This window comes from Chelon labrosus (genome assembly GCF_963514085.1).
Source record: "Chelon labrosus genome assembly, chromosome: 10".
In the NCBI taxonomy this organism is placed as follows: domain Eukaryota; kingdom Metazoa; phylum Chordata; class Actinopteri; order Mugiliformes; family Mugilidae; genus Chelon; species Chelon labrosus.
This window is the reverse complement of record NC_140360.1, coordinates 26504801-26521796: the sequence shown is the minus strand read 5'-3', so window position 1 is coordinate 26521796 and position 16996 is coordinate 26504801. Positions and strand designations below refer to the sequence as shown.

Genomic DNA, 16996 nt, shown 5'->3' with positions numbered 1-16996 from the left:
GAGCAAAAGAAAACATGACATTAACACGTTTTGACGCAGTTCTTGCTATCTCTGTGCTCCTGGCTGTGCCATTCAACTACAACCTCCTCCCTCTCGTCAACAGCAGCCACTGGATCACGCCTGTGCCGCGGAGTGTTCACGATCCCATCTACCGCGCCCATTACTTCCTTTCCGTCTAGCTTTGAGCGTCTCCATCGCGATGCTGCATTTAGCGTGTGCTTTCCTGAGGCAAAAGTGATTGAGGATTCATTTATTGAACATTTTACTTTTTTACAAACTTCCGAAACATACGACACACAATAGAGGAAGTCGGTATTAATTTGGGCAACTTTAAACTCTCGCTCATATCGTTTGCTCTGATTTTAAGCTTCATTGGTGACCTCAGTGATCTGGTGGCAGTGTACCTGTCATCTCTACTGTGAGGACTGTTTGGGCCACGTGCACCTGATGTGCACCTTAAGACTGAAGTCAAAGGAACTGATCCAGACGGAACCAGAACAATCAGATTCTTAATTCTGCATTGAACTCTACAGAATCAGAGTAGTCTTGTAGATTACAGGGTGAATATATATATATATATGTAGATATTTGAACTATTTAAAAAAAAAAGAACATTAAAACAACCAATCAATTGATAGCACATTGGTGTTTCTTGGTTAACACATTGTTTAGCCACATTCAAAAAATGGTCCCGTTCAGATTACTAACAATCGGATTATTGTGGTTGAGCGTAAATCTAGCAATAGATAATATCTGTATAAACATAGTTACTCATTCTATAGATTTCCGACCTAAATCTCTTTCTTAGCCTTCATCCGGTTCTCAGTATGATAAAATAAATTCTTAAATAGATGAATCATCTGATAAATGTTTCACAAAAAAATAGATATGTGGCTACTCTACACAAACATGAGTCCCTACAGGATCTTCTCATAAACCACCTTCTCTAAATCTTCCATAAATATCTTCTTTCTGACTGTCCTGCTGTAGCTGAGCTTCTAATTTAAAGCGACGACTGCAGATAACACAGTAGTGTATGCAGCTTATAAATCTAATCTGATAGCTTCTTGTGGCAGTGCAACTTTAAACATTCACGCCTGCACACGCACCAAATAGGAATGTCTTAAACAGTGCTGCACTACAGCACATTCTTTAGTCAAATATTATGCACAGTCATCTGAACTTTGACCAGCTCTGCGTTTGACCTCAATATTTATGGTGCTTGGTTGACTGCAGAAATAACAACAGCCCAATCAGGAAGTGTCTTAAATTCTGGGTCTGATCATTTAAAATAAAAGGACCTCTCTTGTTCTTCTTCACCCCTGAGCAGACACCGATCATATTACTCTGTCTCTATGTATATATATTATAAATAAATAATCTAAATTTGTGATATATTTGTTTCTCTCTCTATATATATATAATTCTCTGGACTACTTTTCTGTGCCGCCGGCTGCTTGGAAGGGTTCATGACAACGGAGAGCTTTCACCGTTTCTGCTCAACACTTTCGTTTCATTTTATGCAGGTTTCTGATTAACTAGGTGGTTCTCCTAAAAAGCCATGGCGTGTTTTCATTGCAGATCCTGCAAGGCTCTCGCTGTCGTCACTAATTCTTTCAGCTTCGAGGCCAAGCAGGTGCCGTCATGAACACATCCTTGGCTGCAAAAATCCAGATCCCTCCTGTTATGTCCTAGTCTACAGGTGACCTATTTTAAACGCTGTAAATTCGTCTTATTTTCTATCGCAGCAAAGCAAACATGATGCTAGAATAACTGAGGTGTGATAAACGATGACTGTGTGACTGTTTCCCATTTGCGTTTCACTCGCCTTTTCCCTCCTAGTGTGTCTGTTTTTTCCAAATATGATTCATTGCATAGAACGACTGGAGATGAGAGGTCGCCTCTTCTGCCCACCATATCTGTTGTGGTTGAACTCGTGTTTGTTTTCTTTTCCACGTTGAATGATGGTTTTCATTTTACTTTTATCTTCTTTTTTTTTTTGTTTTAAATACACGCATACAGAACCCCCACACACATACATACAAACATTAGGAACAGAACAATATAGAGGTGACTTTGAGGTTTTCTGCGCCGGGCAGCATGCGAAGGTTCCCAGCGAGCGTTCACACAGACAATATACAGCAGAAGTTGGTTGGTTTTGCTGAAGGCCTCGCAATGTTCGGCCTGACAGAGTACGTTTTGAGTACCGAACCGCAGATCCCACAATGCACTGCAGGAGCAACAGCAGGGAGAACACTGACCTGAGAAGTTTCCACTGACAACTGACAGTCTGTGAGAGAGGTTTTTTGGGGTTGGGTTGCAGGTCTGGACGCCGCCACCATAGAAAACTCAAAGTAAAAAAAGGCGAGTGACTTCGTGACACAACCAAGTGTGTTATTTTTGGTTCCTCAAGTCACATGAGCGTTGATTTCTTCTTCTTTTTTTTCTTTTTTTTGACACCATTTTGTGTGCTTTCATATGCGCTGTGCACATTTGACAGAGTGAAGACACATGCTTATACACACTTGTGTGAGGAGCTTCTTGCAGGCTCCCAATAAATGTCCATCTCGGAGGCTCGGAGGAATCACATCGAAACCCAAACCCCCCCGCGGGTGATGAAGCCGAGTCCAGTTATGCTGTTGCGGTGACTGGTCTGCGTTTCAGTGCCTCTCTGCTGCCCTGCAGTGCTTTCACATCAGACTCCAGCTGGCTAATGTAAGCAGTGTATCGCTCCGATCCACTGACTGGCTGATTGACGACACCAAAGTCTCACCAATGGTTGGAGGAAAAGATCTGGGTGGTACCATCCTCGGGGTTTCTAGGTGAACTCCAGTGCTCTGGTGTATTAGTACAGCAGTAGTACAACATTAGAGTTCATTTTGTGGTACTTTTTAGTCAGACTTGAGCGGTACATCGGTTGTAAGTTAGACAGACGGAGGCAACACATTTCTATTCCACCAACTACTAAAATCACACAAGATTGTGCTCTTTGCTTTCTTAACTCTTACTCTATTGCTTTTATAATTATTGATAATAAATCAAAGTCAGAAATTTGACAGGGGCCTTGATGAAGGTAACAAAACATTACAAAATAAAAAAAAAAGAAATGAAATCATATCACAAACAATTATCAAAAACAATGTTAAGTTAAAAATATAAATTAATCTCTCTGTGGCCAGTGTTCTAGCTGATATTAGTACATAAAAAAGATTGTGATGAAAATGTGATTACAAAGTATGCCACTTATACACCAAAATAAAACATTTAAAAATGATTAAGGCGATATTGGTAACCTGCAAAATAAAAACCAGGCGATTAACAAAACCAAAGTAGAAAAAAAAAGAATGAGAACACACGCATTGAAATAAAAAAATAAAAAATAAATAAAAATGACAACCACCTACATGAGAAATATCTGAGAGCCAAATTTTGTGGAGCAGTTGGAGATACCCCATGCCCACAAGCACTGCAGGTAAATGTTGTCTTAATGGCTTTGTAATGGCTGAAAAACAACCCAACCGTAGTCGGCTTCATTCAGCACACCAGTCAAATATTTTCCCCAAAACGCAATAAAAGGCTCCTCTTATTCCCGCGTGTTGCTTCAGTAATCTCTCCTCTTGGTTATTATTTACGTCGTCTAGCTATGATGCGTTTCCCAGTGTCTTTATGGCCTCTGTTAAGTAATGATGAACAGTGTAAGGTCTTGGATATAAAGTTCCATGCATTTCAAATTCCTACTTTGTTTTTTTGTTTTTTTAAATCCACTGTACACTTCTTTAAAGACATGGCAAGTTGTGGATTAGAAAGAAAAAAAGGAACGAGAAAGAAAGAATCAGCATTCAAGAAACGCAGAGAGGTGAGGAAGGGAACAGTTCCAATCCGGAATGTAGATAGAAACAGAGCAAATCGTGGAAAGAAACGCCAACACCCGTCCCGTGTTGGCTACATCGCTATCATTGTCTTATTCATTCAGTGTGGCATTTCCATTTCTCAAATTCATCCATTACGTTTTCAATGTACACTGACGTAACAAAGAGGTCTTATAAGTACCAGAAAAACCTGACATACTTCAGCAAGTTTTAGTACATTTTCCCTATTCTTTTTTTCTACCTTGATAAGAAATAGAAAAGAGGAGAGAGGCTGGTTTGTTGTTGGTGGTACTAGTTTGAGCACAGGACTGTGAAACCAAGGATTCCTGCATGCCACCAAATCTGTGGTAAAGCTCCCATTTCCTGTTGGCTGTTTGCGGGATCAAGCAGCTCTGACATGAACTGTGGAGTCGTCAGCATATGAGAGCAGAACTTCCTTCCATTGAAACTGAAGAGTCGAATCCACAGGAGGGCTAAGGTAGAACATGGCCTCCACATATGTTCTCCAGCTGTGTAGACCTGTGGTATAAGCAGAGCTCCCTCTGCTGGTAAGGAGGAAGAAAAGCAAAAAAACGAAACCTGGGGCGTTTATCAACACGCTTTCCTGTCTGCTCTTCTGTTCTTGTAAAACATCATGAGTTGCAGTCCAGGTACTGTTCCAATTCAAGGTACGCATCTGACCAAGTGTGATCCAAGTATCTGGAAGTGAACTTGCCCCACCGGTTTTATCAAAGACGCATCAGGAGGTAACTTTTATGGACTTGATACAGCCGTGTATCCCCAGAATGCATTTCAGGGGAAGTCATCATGTATGCTGCTGTTACTATCCTGTCCTCCAGAGTTCGTACTTCAGGAGTCCAGAGTTTGCGTACTTGGTTTTGATAAACGCCCCTTGTTTCTTTTGCAGCCACAGGTTCTCTTTCGTAATGGAGGGATGGATATAACCGCTGTAGGTTGGTTCTAGGGGCTCTGCAGTATTTTGGTCAAGCCGGATTCTTTGGTTGGGGATCCTGGATGGACAAGGACAGTCCTTCTGAAGATGTTCGGTTGGACATGGAATGATCTAAGAAAAAAAAAAAAAAAGCAGGGAATTTGGTCAAAATATTGGACACATCTCATTTGTATATTTCATTCATTGTCAGAAATGTTGTTATTTCTCATATATGAAAATTGGAAAGATGTGGACGTACAACAGTTGTGTAGTAACCATTCAGGGTCTACACAATGGAAACACAATTATAGTAAAGGAAGAGTTACTTTATGTTCAAAAGGTGCTTGTCAGTTATACACTGTGCTGCATCCTTACGTTGATATGATGTAATATAACACTGTCCACTAGAGGGTGTATAAGCCTAAGAAATTCACTGCTGACTGTAGACAGTACAGTATATTGGACTCTCAGTCATCCAGCTCCTGACAGGTCTCTCATTGGAAAGTGAAGAGCAGCTGGACTTTTGCTTTTTTCTCTGAAGTGAATCTGGACACAATTTAATTATGTTAACAAAACGCTGCCAAAACAAAACCAGTTTCTCTTTTTCCTTAAAGAAGGAAGTCAGTTAATGACCCAGATGATCATGCTTCCATTCTCTGTAATTAATGTAGGCCACCATTTGGTGCAGCACATCAGTGCTGAATAAAACAATCATCTTGTTGTCAGTATTTGCCATGAAGTCCCGACAAAGATTTCTGCTGAATCCAAACGTTTTGGCTTTAACAAAAAGTCCACAGTGTCACCGACTTGCGTGGACTTCTGTCAAGCATGTGTGTGTAATTAACAAATGTCCTCTACTGAAGAAACAGAGACCAATAATGACAGTGGAAGCAGAAATATGGGCGAGAAAAGAGTTTTTCATGGTAACGATGAAAATCTTGAACACGTGAACCACTGTACTAGACAGCAGCAGAAGCAGGCTGCAAATATTCCTAACTCAGCTCGTCAGCCTGTGCAGACTCTGCACCAATGGGAACATAATGGGAAGGACGCATGTTACAGTGCTGCCTGAAATAACAGCAGTGAAGTCACTCGCACAATCTTGCACTTTAAATTTGCGTCACAGCTCTGAGGAAGAGACCATTCTTTGTAAAAATAGCATTGCTGAAGCATTTGCTCAACAATGGTTTATCTGTACGTCTGACAACTGGGAACCTGCACACTGACTCTTCATTACTTCAGTCTTATTGGGCAAACAGAATGACAGAGACACTGAAATAATCAACCCCTTTGCATAAGACGTGTTCCCAGACACAAGACTCAGCTTCTCTTTTATCCCACTGTCATTTAAACGTCTCCTTATCTCTTTGGTATGCCGCCCTCTGACCTCCTGTACAACCAAGGACTTAAATCGTCTAGATTGCCACTAAAAGGAAGTTTAAGGAATCCTCATTCCAGCATCCACATGACATAAATCTGTGACCAAAATGAGATCTATAAAGAAATGGTTTAACACTTGAGTAAAACTGGAAGACTAAAAATGAGCCAAGCCCAATCCAGACCTCCCCAATGCTCCTCTGGCTGAATGGGAGCAAATCCCTGCAGCCCGGTGCTTTGGGGAAAGAGAAGAGTAACACATGAATACGCATAGGTTTGGGATGAAATCTTCAATTTCTGCATGAGGATGGGTAGAGTATGGATGTCCACATACATTTAGTACATGCTAAAACACTAGGGAGGGGGGAGCAGAGAGAGCGAGATGTTTTTTTTTTTTTTTCTTTTGCCATTGGAGGGCTTAAAGTAGGAATGATAGATGAATGGGCAGAATCTTACAGTAATCAAAGAAAGTGAAAAGGCACGCAGAAGGAGAAAGGAAATGAGAATGTTGACAGAGAAAGGACAATGAAAGACTGCACAAAAGTGAGAGAGCAAGAACAAAAGAGGAGAAAAAACATTTGACAGAGGGAGTAGAGAGACACACATAGAGAGAGAGAGAGTTCCCTCTGCAGCAGTCACGTGAGGCAGTTAGTCAGTTCATGGCTGCACGGCACAGAAATACACACAGTCCAGGCTCAGTGTTATCCTTCATGGCACATATGCAATGCTGTGCACACTCCCAGATCCAGCAACATCACTGCCTGCCCATCTCCCCATGGTGCATCAAAAGCTTTCACAACACACTGCGCCAAGCCAGAAGACTTTACTTCGAATGAAAAAAAAAAAAGGAACAGATTTTCTGACCGTTGCTGCCTCAGCTCACATAAGACACATCTGCACCTAAAGTCACGAGCCATGAAACTGACTGACCTGTCTCCTGAGGATTAGTCACATATGACCAATTTGCATTGCATTTACAGCTGCTAATGTAGGTTTATATTGAATGTATATTTGAAAACATTCACTTCGGGGGTCATTTGTGATTACTCTTTTGATGATTTTGTTTAGGTAACTGAGCAGTTGGAGAGACTGTTTGGGGTCATGATGAAATATTGAGAAGCTCAGTGTTGATTTGTAGAAAGAAACTGCATGTGATAAGTCTTTTAACCGAGTAGAGGAAATCACTCCTAAGGCCTGAGATATGCACCAATCAGGCATAACATTATGACCACCTTCCTAATATTGTTTAGGTGGAGGGGCCTCTGTGGATCATCCCACAGACACTTGATCAGTTTGGGATCTAGTGAATTTGGAGGCCAGGTCAACACCTTGTGCTGTTCTTCATGTTTTGTTATTTTTTAGTTGTTCCTAAAGCGTTTTTGTGTGTGTGTCTGTGTCAGGCTGCATCCTGCTGGGGATGGCTGCTGCCATCAAGGAGTGTCATTGCTATGGGGTGGGGGTGCCTGGTCTGGTCTAGGTGGGTGCTACATGTCTAAGTAACATCCACATGAATGCCAGGTCCAAGCGTGTCCTAGTAGAATATTATATTGTCACAAGACAGTCAATGTTATTTACTTCTCTTGTCAGTGGTCATAATGTTGTGGAAGTGTAGCCACAACATTAACTTGTCCAGATACATTATTAACCTATGCACAATGCATGTCACTGGAAGATTCCACTAGAGGACACACCAAAGAACTCCGTCTGCACAAAACCTCTGGGTTCACTTACTGTATTGTTGAACAAAGCTACAGGCGTCTGATTACTGGTTGATAAAACATTGCATCTGCACCACTCCTACTATCCCAAATCTTTCCATGGGGCATAGATGTAATGGTCTCAGGGCTCTTTTCGTGTATTTTTGCACATTTTGACATCTACGTCTTCAAGTCTTTAAAAAATGGTGCTGGTCAGAGCTTCTTTGACAAGCACGTGTCACTGTGCAGCGGCAAAGACACATCGTGGATAACTGCAGAACTGATCAATAAGCTTGTATTCCAAACTTTCCACCATTCATGTCCACATACGGTATACCCTATAGCATCTATGTGCATAACGCAGCTCGCGGACACATAGTGTTAATTTGGATGGAGGATGTGGATAACCAATACTCAAAATAGACTGTGGATATGCACAGCAGCTGTCATGAGCATGTAAACACGTAGTTAAAGCCTGCCTCTTGGTCAAATTGAACCGAATTTTGATGAAGTTGTATCTATCTATCTCTATCTATAAGAATCTACATAGAACTACTAAACTCTAATTCAATAGAGACACACTGAAGCTCTAATTGCTGACTCTTGAGCCTTCATGCAACACAGAGTGGAAGCTGATGTGAGCTGCTAATCAGAGCTGATGTCACTGTGACATGATGACAAACCATTTAGGAGAGAAGAGCTTTTTTTTTTTTTTTTTTAATAGCTTAACACACTTCTCCCCATCGTTACATCATTGCTAAACCACTTTCATATATTTAATTTTGAATTGAATTTGCTATATATTTATGCCTCGAGGTGTTCAGCTGTTCGTCACACCTCCAAAATAATTCTGTGACGTTGTCGTCAATGTGAAGATAAACAGATCCACAGATGTTCCTGGAACATTTTTAGATATTTAAGAGGCGTGCTATGAAGTCCAAACAAAGGAAACTAACCAGATACATCTGGTGTGAAACATCTTTGTTAGGCTCAGAGTTTCACGTTGAATCAAACAAACACTGTCACGAGACTAAATGAGCTACAAGCCTGATCCAGTTTGGACTCTGATATTTCGTTGTCATTTAATAACTCACTCCCACTCTTTTGGAACGTGACCAACTTTTGCTGATTTGTTTCTGGACGAGGTGGCTGCAGGCTTTTAAAATTTCAGGCGTAGGCCGCAATACAACAGTAGCAAAAACACAGAAGCAGCGACAACACTGGCTTCAGGCTGCCGGAGGACCGAATAACACAGGCAGCTTGTCTCTGCCTGACCAAAACTGAGATATGTAGTTGGAGAGTCACAGATGTACAAATGTGATCAGTCAATTAAAACTGTAAGATTTCTTTCTCAGGGCTAAGATTAATGTCTTGTTTTTCATCCAGTGTGTAAATAATTTGTCATCCATGCTGCAGAGAACAGTGTTTACACCGAAATAAAAAGTCATTTTGGGTTTATATTTACATTTACCTTTATAATTCAGTTCTGCATTTGAAAGCAGTACAACATACCAGTCTTGTGCATGCTGCACGTCCAGATACTGTTAAATATCATATAATCTGGATTTCAGGTAACTCTGTGGGCTTCACTGTTCATCTTTAGAGTCCCAAGATGCTCCATATACTTTTTGTATGCCTTATCCACCTAAACAGAATGTCCTCAAGAGTAAGTATTGTGCATTATCAGCCTGAAAAGTGGAGACAGAATCTGTATGGTTTTCACGCAGTATGGTTTTGTAGAGATGGAAAGTTCAAGGTAACTTACTGTCTGGCCTGCCAGAGAGAGCAGCATGTGTGTGCTCAGGCCTGAGACATGAAGCATCCAGATGATTCCAGTCCTTGTTGGCTGCAAGAGGAGAAAAACAGAAACATTTAGGCATTATTTAGCCTTCATCTTAGAAGAAGCAACAGATATCTGGATGTTAAAATCATTATTTATTATGGTCTAAGTCTGTCTGGGAATGGGATTGTTTGTGAGTGCATGTTGTAAAGTACTATAAAATTAAAAATTGAAATAAAACACATCAGATCTCAATGGAAAAAGAATCATGCTGGATATCGATACTGATATGGACTGGGTAATGTGTTACGAATGCAAGGATGCCACATCGTTTCATGGAAATGAAAATGATCAACCCACAGAGGGCTGAAACAAAAGTGACAGAGTAACAATTTGGCTAGTGGAGCATGATCCCCCCCAAAAATAAAATGACACACAACATTCCAACTCCAGCAACCTTAACAGTAATCATCCAAGTTAGAAAAGCCAATATGCTCCTAATGAGACGACAGATGGTGCATCTCCTCCCAGATATGGAGGCACCAAGGCATCACTGAGCTCCTGGACAGTCTGAGGTGCCACCTGGAGGCATCGGATGGACCGAAACATAAAGTCCCAGAGTAGTTCTATTAGATTTAGTTCAGGTGAGTGGGGGGTCCAGTCAATGGTATTATTTCCTTCATCCTCCAGGTACTGCCTGCATACTCTTGCCACGTGAGGCTGGGCATTATCATGCACCAGGAGGAACCCTGGACCCACTGCACTGGTGTAGGGTTTCCATATACAAGGAAACCATATTTTGGAACACTATACACAGTATTCAATTAAATTCAGCTTTACTTATATAGCGTCAGTAACAAAACAAAACATCTCTAGATGCTTTACAAACATGGTCTGAACCCCCCAGAGCAAGCATTGAAAGGGACGGTGGCAAGGAAAAACTCCCTTTTAACAGCTTTATTTACTGTCCACGATTTTCTTACATGTGGTGTCCTTAACATGTTAATGAGGGTTACCAGAATGCACCGTGAAACCATAAGGTCACACTGGGCATTACGGTAATTTCTCATGCTTTATTAGGGCTGATGAAATGATCTGAGTTGTGATTACAAAAGGGAATTATTCTAATTGATTTTTCTGAGAGGCCTGACACAGTTGACTTGAAGCGTAATGATACAGAAGCGACATCAAACCACAGACACGTGCATGACTAGACCAGCTAATCTCCATTGTTCAAGGGAAGTAAAACTAAAATTGAATGTTTAAAGACTTAAGCATTATATTGACCCAGACACAGCAGCAGCAGCCGATTTTGGTGATCAAGGCCCACTGACTGATTCTTACACCGCTAATAAATGGAAACCTGCAGGTTGTTGACCTCTGTTCTTGACTAAAACTTTTATTATATAACATTTAAATAACTTGCAGGTTGCACTCAATTCAATTCATAGTGTTACTGTGTCTATAACAATACAAATACTTGGGAGACACTTTCCAGAACCCGAAGCCTGAACCCTCCAGAGCAAGAAGTAATGTGATGGCGGCAAGAAAACACTCAGACAGTAAGAAACCTTGAGCAGATAAATCACACTCCGGGTACTCACCAGTGTGCTCAGCTCCCCTCTCTGTTCCCCTCTCTCTCCTTCCTTTCTCTCTCTTTTAGTAAAACAAAAGCAGGGGGAACTCTGCAGGTTTTTCTGGTACAAGGCCTCAAGTCATTGTTGATGTTTTTTTATTTATTTTCATAGTCCTGCAAATTCAAGAAAAATGTTTTTAATTTCAGAAACCAGGACATTCATTTACCATTAAATGCAGCAGGACAATGTCATAAAAAAATGAAGCGCTCTTATCTGCAGTGCATTACTGTGACAGGGTACTTGAGCGTTGAAAGCTGTGCTAGTTCAGATTTTTACATATCATTTGGAGCACAGGCTCAGTGATTAAAAATTAAACGTGTATGTCTGTGTAAGTGCCTTGTCACTGTCTTATTTATGTTTCATTGTTCTGAGATTTTAAAATGTTAAAGTGTAAGACCCGTGTCTGCTTTTATGCTTGAAGTCCAGCCTCAAGTGAATTAAACCCACAGAAGTCAAATCCAGATCAATAATCTCAGATCTATAGTTGTGGCCGCTGGTAGTGAGCACACTATACGGTATGTACATCCAACCTGTTGCCTATGTCTTTCGGCTGAATGCCTGCTGGATAAACACACAACCTGTTTGAGACTTTCTGTGTCATAGTAGGAATGAGTTATTATTATCAGCCTGCACATGCAGAGCAGCTAGAGGAACAAAACAAAATAGAGAAGAAAAGACTAAGACATTAACACACCGCTTTAGAACACACTGCCTGTTCTAAACCACTTTAAACCGCCCACTCTCTACTGCCTACAAGAGTCAACACACAACGTGCAGCAGCTATCTGTCAACATCCCAGTAGACTTTGAACTAGAAGCATGTCAGAGAGATTATAGGAGCAAGCAAAGAAGAAAAAAAAATACATACCTTAATGTTAGCACCTCAGAACAAAGAGGTGAACTTCTTGCCAAAACCGGAGATAGCTGGAAGAGAAAAATGGGTTAAATGGATGTCCAAAAACTGGATTAAAATAGTAAATGTCAGCACCCTCATGAAGATAAAATGACATGATTTCAACAACCACAGCTATGACCTCTGTATGTTTGTATGTTTAAGCTCCTCAGTATTATCTATTGTTATCTGTCTGTCTGCGAACAATGAGGGCATTGTTATCTCACTGATCTAATGAATGTGGAGGCGTCTGTAGAATGAGGGATGCCTTTATGGTTGTCTGATTAATTCTCCAAGACAAATGTCACTTCAGACTGAGGTCCAGAGGTCTCTTGAGCCCTTAAGCCCCTGTGTGTTGTGGGTCTTTTCAGGATCTATTAGTTGCTTAACATCAAGGTTGATCAATGCTATCTATAGCTAAAATGACTTGTGCTTTTTTTCCAACAATTATTTATATGGTGATAACTAACAGTAGTAGATGCCTGATTTTCAACATGACTAGTGTTTCCGTTAAGTTGTAGACAAATGACTTTTTAAGTGGTGCTGTTTGTTTTCGGCCGATTCATAAGTTGTACCTTCTCCCAGTTTGCCGGCCTGCTCAGCAGCTCCTCCGGGCAGGATCTTAGAGAACATGCCATCTCCCTCCATGCCGGGCTGACCTGCTGCTGCACTGCCAATACCACCAGGTCTAGGAGCTGCCTTGGAGCCTGGGCAGAAAAACAGAGAGGGGAAGAGGGAAAGGAGGATGGAAAACACAGATCAGATCCAGAGCAGAAGATGAATCAGCATCACTCTAGGTGTAATATTCCACTTTCAGTTCAGTAGTTCCATGTTCAATTTTTCCTGCCCTGCGAATCTAAAGATTTATTTGCTTTCCAGCAGCTTATTGCCCTTTTTATTCATTAGCTCCGCTCGGATAAACACACGTAGGCTTCCTGTTTGCTGATATACCACTTGACTTCATCCTATCACCAGATGGACCTTTCTGCCTGTTTGTTAGCTGAGTTGTCCAACTAACTGGCTTACGAAAGTAACCCTAGCAGCAAACTGACTACAACCAAAAAGACAAGCAACTTTGAAAGGGCTAAAGTGTGCAGTTCCACTTATGGCCACTTGAGGCTGGCTCTAAAAGGGAGTCACCTACATGTTAACATGTCCAACTTTACAACAAAAATGATTTGTTTCAGCCTGGAACAAAAGAAAGAAAGAAACAAACAGCTGTCTAGGTCTCTAGAATTCAAGTAGCTTCTTGGCTGAGTGGTGAAATGAAAAAAAAAAAAACCTACAGGTCCAGATGCCCTGGTCTGAGCTTTAATTTCTGCATTTGAGACAAGTGTACAAGATGATTTTTTAATATACCTCACCGGTTTAAATGATATCAAGGCTTTAATTTCTCAGTGATTAAGGATGTGACTTCTGTAAGGAGTGACAGGTGGCCATAGCAGGTCGTAGCTTTCTGTTCAGGGCCCGTCTGATTTGGCACCACCTCTTTAACCATTATTATATGGGTTGGGACTCCCAACCCATTCTCCCAACTTGGGAGAAAGGTGAAGTCAGGTACTACCACACTGAGCTTCAAAACTGCTCTTCAAGAATCCAGAGATTGCTCTTTCTTTACAGGCAACGCTTGCTAACAATTTCACTCAATTGCGGACGACCTTTGGATGTTCCTAGCTACGCAATTTACGAGCTAAAACAACACTGGCATTGAAAGCTATTTGCCTTACTGTCAAAGAATAATGATGAACATACTGTTCCCCTGTGTAACTGGAACGAGTGGTGTAGTTGGCATGTTTTAATGAAAATTTGACTGAAATTATTCCATCAGTTGTCAAAACTGTTATTCTTTGACCTGGATTAAAATGGCACCCACCACATAAACAGTCTACCTACAAAAGAAAGTGTCTACTTCACCTATCACCTTACTGACTAACTCATTATGTAGCGACTTGGCACATTCAGGCTGATTTGCTGCCATGAAGTGAAACCCCTTCTGCGTGTTCTCCACTGTGGGATTATCTACAGATTAATCTCAGATTAGATGAAACAGCACAAAGTGGTTACATAATGCAGACACAGTGGGCAGCAGCTGCAAGACGTGGGAGTGGTGGGAGTACAGTACCTATGCCTGTGAGTGGGGGCTGGGCAGCCTTTGAGGCCATGACGGGTGCTGCTTTGGCTCCAATAGCTGTTGCAGGAGGTGTGTCGATCTTGGTCTGCAGAGAGAGAGAAAATAAGAGAAAGAGGGACGTAAAACCTCAAAGATCATCACTTAGAAACACAAACCTCACAGCATTTTTCCCGTTTTCACGATAAAACTGCTGAAAATTGAAGACAGTAGGGGAAAATGTGTCATGTATTCACAATGCCAGTGACACAAAAAAATAACAGGGATGTGGGCTTCATCTGTGTTTACTCAAACAAAACCTGAATGAGAGTGAGACAGTAAGAGATAACAAGAGACGAGGAGAGGAACACCGAAAAAAAACAAACAGATAAGAGACGGAGAGACAGACAGAAGATGGCAGAGAAAGCTGCTCTCTTGCTTTGTTGTGACAGCCCACTGAATGATGACTGACTGAATGATGAGTGTCAACTTTTTCAAATGTCAGTCTGAGGACTCCTTTTGAAAAAGATGAGATCTCTTGTGCTCAGAGGTTCATTCAGAAATCCAGCTCGGATCCAGACCGTTTAAATATTATGTAAAAGCTATGACTGCTTGTACAGAAACATTTTAGACGCAGTCACACCTAACTGATTTCTCTGATACAACAGTTTGAATTCACATGCCTATCCACAGTCCATTTATATGAATATTTAAATTTAAGTCCAAAACAAACAGCTGAGACAAAAGTGCAAAAACATTCCTCCAGATAACTACATACATGCTCTGTGGCTCTGTGACCCTGTTAAAAAATTCTGGATCAAGGTTTGTGAGGACTTATCAACATGGCTTAAGTGTAACATACCCACTTGCCCCAAACTATGTATCCTAGGTGATCTAAGTGACATCGATATAGAGATTAACAAGGCCCACATGGTCCTCACCACATTATCCATAGCGAAGAAAACTATCCTCTTGAACTGGAAGACTAAAAACAATCTAAGTATCAACCACTTTAAAAATCTCCTGTCGGATCATATCAGTCTGGAGTCCATGTCCGCATCTAACAAATTCCAATCGGCTGACTTCTACTCTCTCTGGGCCCCGCTGATTAACTACGTCACCTAGCAGGAGGGGGGGATGTGCGTTCTGCCCTGCTGGGGGCTGTGGGGGCCTGCGGTTGGGCCCCCTGTTGGCTGTGGCGGGCACGCTGCTGGTGGGGCCGTGATCGGGACGGTCATCGGCCTTGACTGGGGGGCCGGGCTGACCTGGGCGGGGCGGGGGGGGGGCCTTGGGCCCCGTGGTTCGGGGGTGGCTCCCCTTCCCTCCCTGGGCGGGGGGGTTGGCCGGCGCTTGGGGGGCGGGGCTGGCCCGGACGTGCGGCATCCGGGGTGGGCCGGCGCACGCCCGTGTGTCCGGTCGCTGCCCCGGGGCCCAGACCGCACCCAGAAGGGTGGGGATTAGAGAAGGGGGGGGTTGGGGGGAGGAAGGCGGGGGGGGGGGGGGGTACATGGGGATTGGTGTGCGAGAGTTGTGTGTACGGGTGTGTGTATGTGTGTGTGTTTGGGGGGGGGCGGGGGGTGTATGAGGTGCATGCGGATTGGTGTGCGAGAGCTATGTGTGCGTGTGGGTGCGTGTGTGTTTGGGGGGGCTGTATGAGGTGTATGCGGATAGGTGGGCGAGAGCAAGGTTGTGTGGGCGGGTGTGTGGGTGTGTTTGGGTGGGGGCTGTGTGAGGCGCAGGTGGGTTGGTGTGCATGGGGGGAGCGTGTGTTTAGGGAGGTATGGTGTGTGTGCTTCGGGGGGGGGGGGCGCTGCCCTGTCCCGCTGGTGCCGGTCGGGTGGGCGACGGGGGCTCCTCTGGTCCTAGCGGGGCCCCGTGCCCCGATCCTCCTCCGGGTTGGGTCTCTCGGCCGATGTGCTGCTGCTATGGGGCTGACGGGGGCAGAGGCCCACTGGGGCGGTTCAGGGCCCTCTAGCTGCAGTCGGTGTGGGCTCTGGCCGTGGGGGTGGCCGCTCCTGTCCCGTGCCGGCCTCCGGGAACGGGGGAACCCTAATGCTGGTAGCGGCTCGTCTTCTGGGGGAGGTTCATCTGACCCCAGACACACATTCTCGGGACCCCTCCCATCCTCCAGCCTAACTCACTCACACATGTAGGGCTTTGGGGGCATGCACACCATGGGGGGTGCAGCGAGGGGGGGCATCTAAGTGCCCTCGTTTGCTGCGCCCTGGGATGACATGCTTCTCAGTTTTAATCACACTTAGTCATTAAACGTATGGAACACTGACAGCACACAATCACCCATGGGGGGTGGGCTATGCAGTGTCTGGTGGGCGGGGCCGTTCAGGAGGATAGGACCGCTTGTGTGGCCTCGCCTCCAGCGCAGTGTGGTCACTACCTCCCAATTTTAATCGCAAACAACTCACATCTCACAAATAACCATAGGTGGGGGTGGGGGGGTGACTGGGTCGTCTTGTTCCCCTGTTCCCTGGGTGCGCCGGGGTGGCGGTGGGGGGGCTGGCAGCTCTCCCATGGGCCTGCGGTACCTGCCGGCTGTATCGCTGGGGATCTGCCTGATCCGGTGGGGACCTCGTTCTGGCAGGGTGGTGGTCCTGGTGTGGTGGCAGCGTGCCGTGGTTGGGGGGACTGCTTGGGGGGGGAGTACGGTGGGGTGGGGCCCTGTCGGGATGGGCCCTGTCGGGATGGGGGG

General features: G+C 43.6%; 1 protein-coding gene across 1 annotated transcript in view; it reads right to left on the bottom strand.

Moving 5' to 3' along the window:
* Positions 1 to 11985: 11985 nt before the first annotated feature.
* bsna (bassoon presynaptic cytomatrix protein a) overlaps positions 11986 to 16996 on the bottom strand; it is a gene marked incomplete at its 5' end in the record, with an annotated part of 141644 nt that continues 136633 nt past the window's right edge. Inside the window, 3 exons of the mRNA XM_084553666.1 lie at positions 11986 to 12214; positions 12758 to 12889; positions 14305 to 14398. Of these exons, the coding sequence (XP_084409792.1) occupies positions 12174 to 12214; positions 12758 to 12889; positions 14305 to 14398 (267 nt within the window). The 3' untranslated portion in view covers positions 11986 to 12173. The remainder of the gene's footprint in view (positions 12215 to 12757; positions 12890 to 14304; positions 14399 to 16996) is intronic.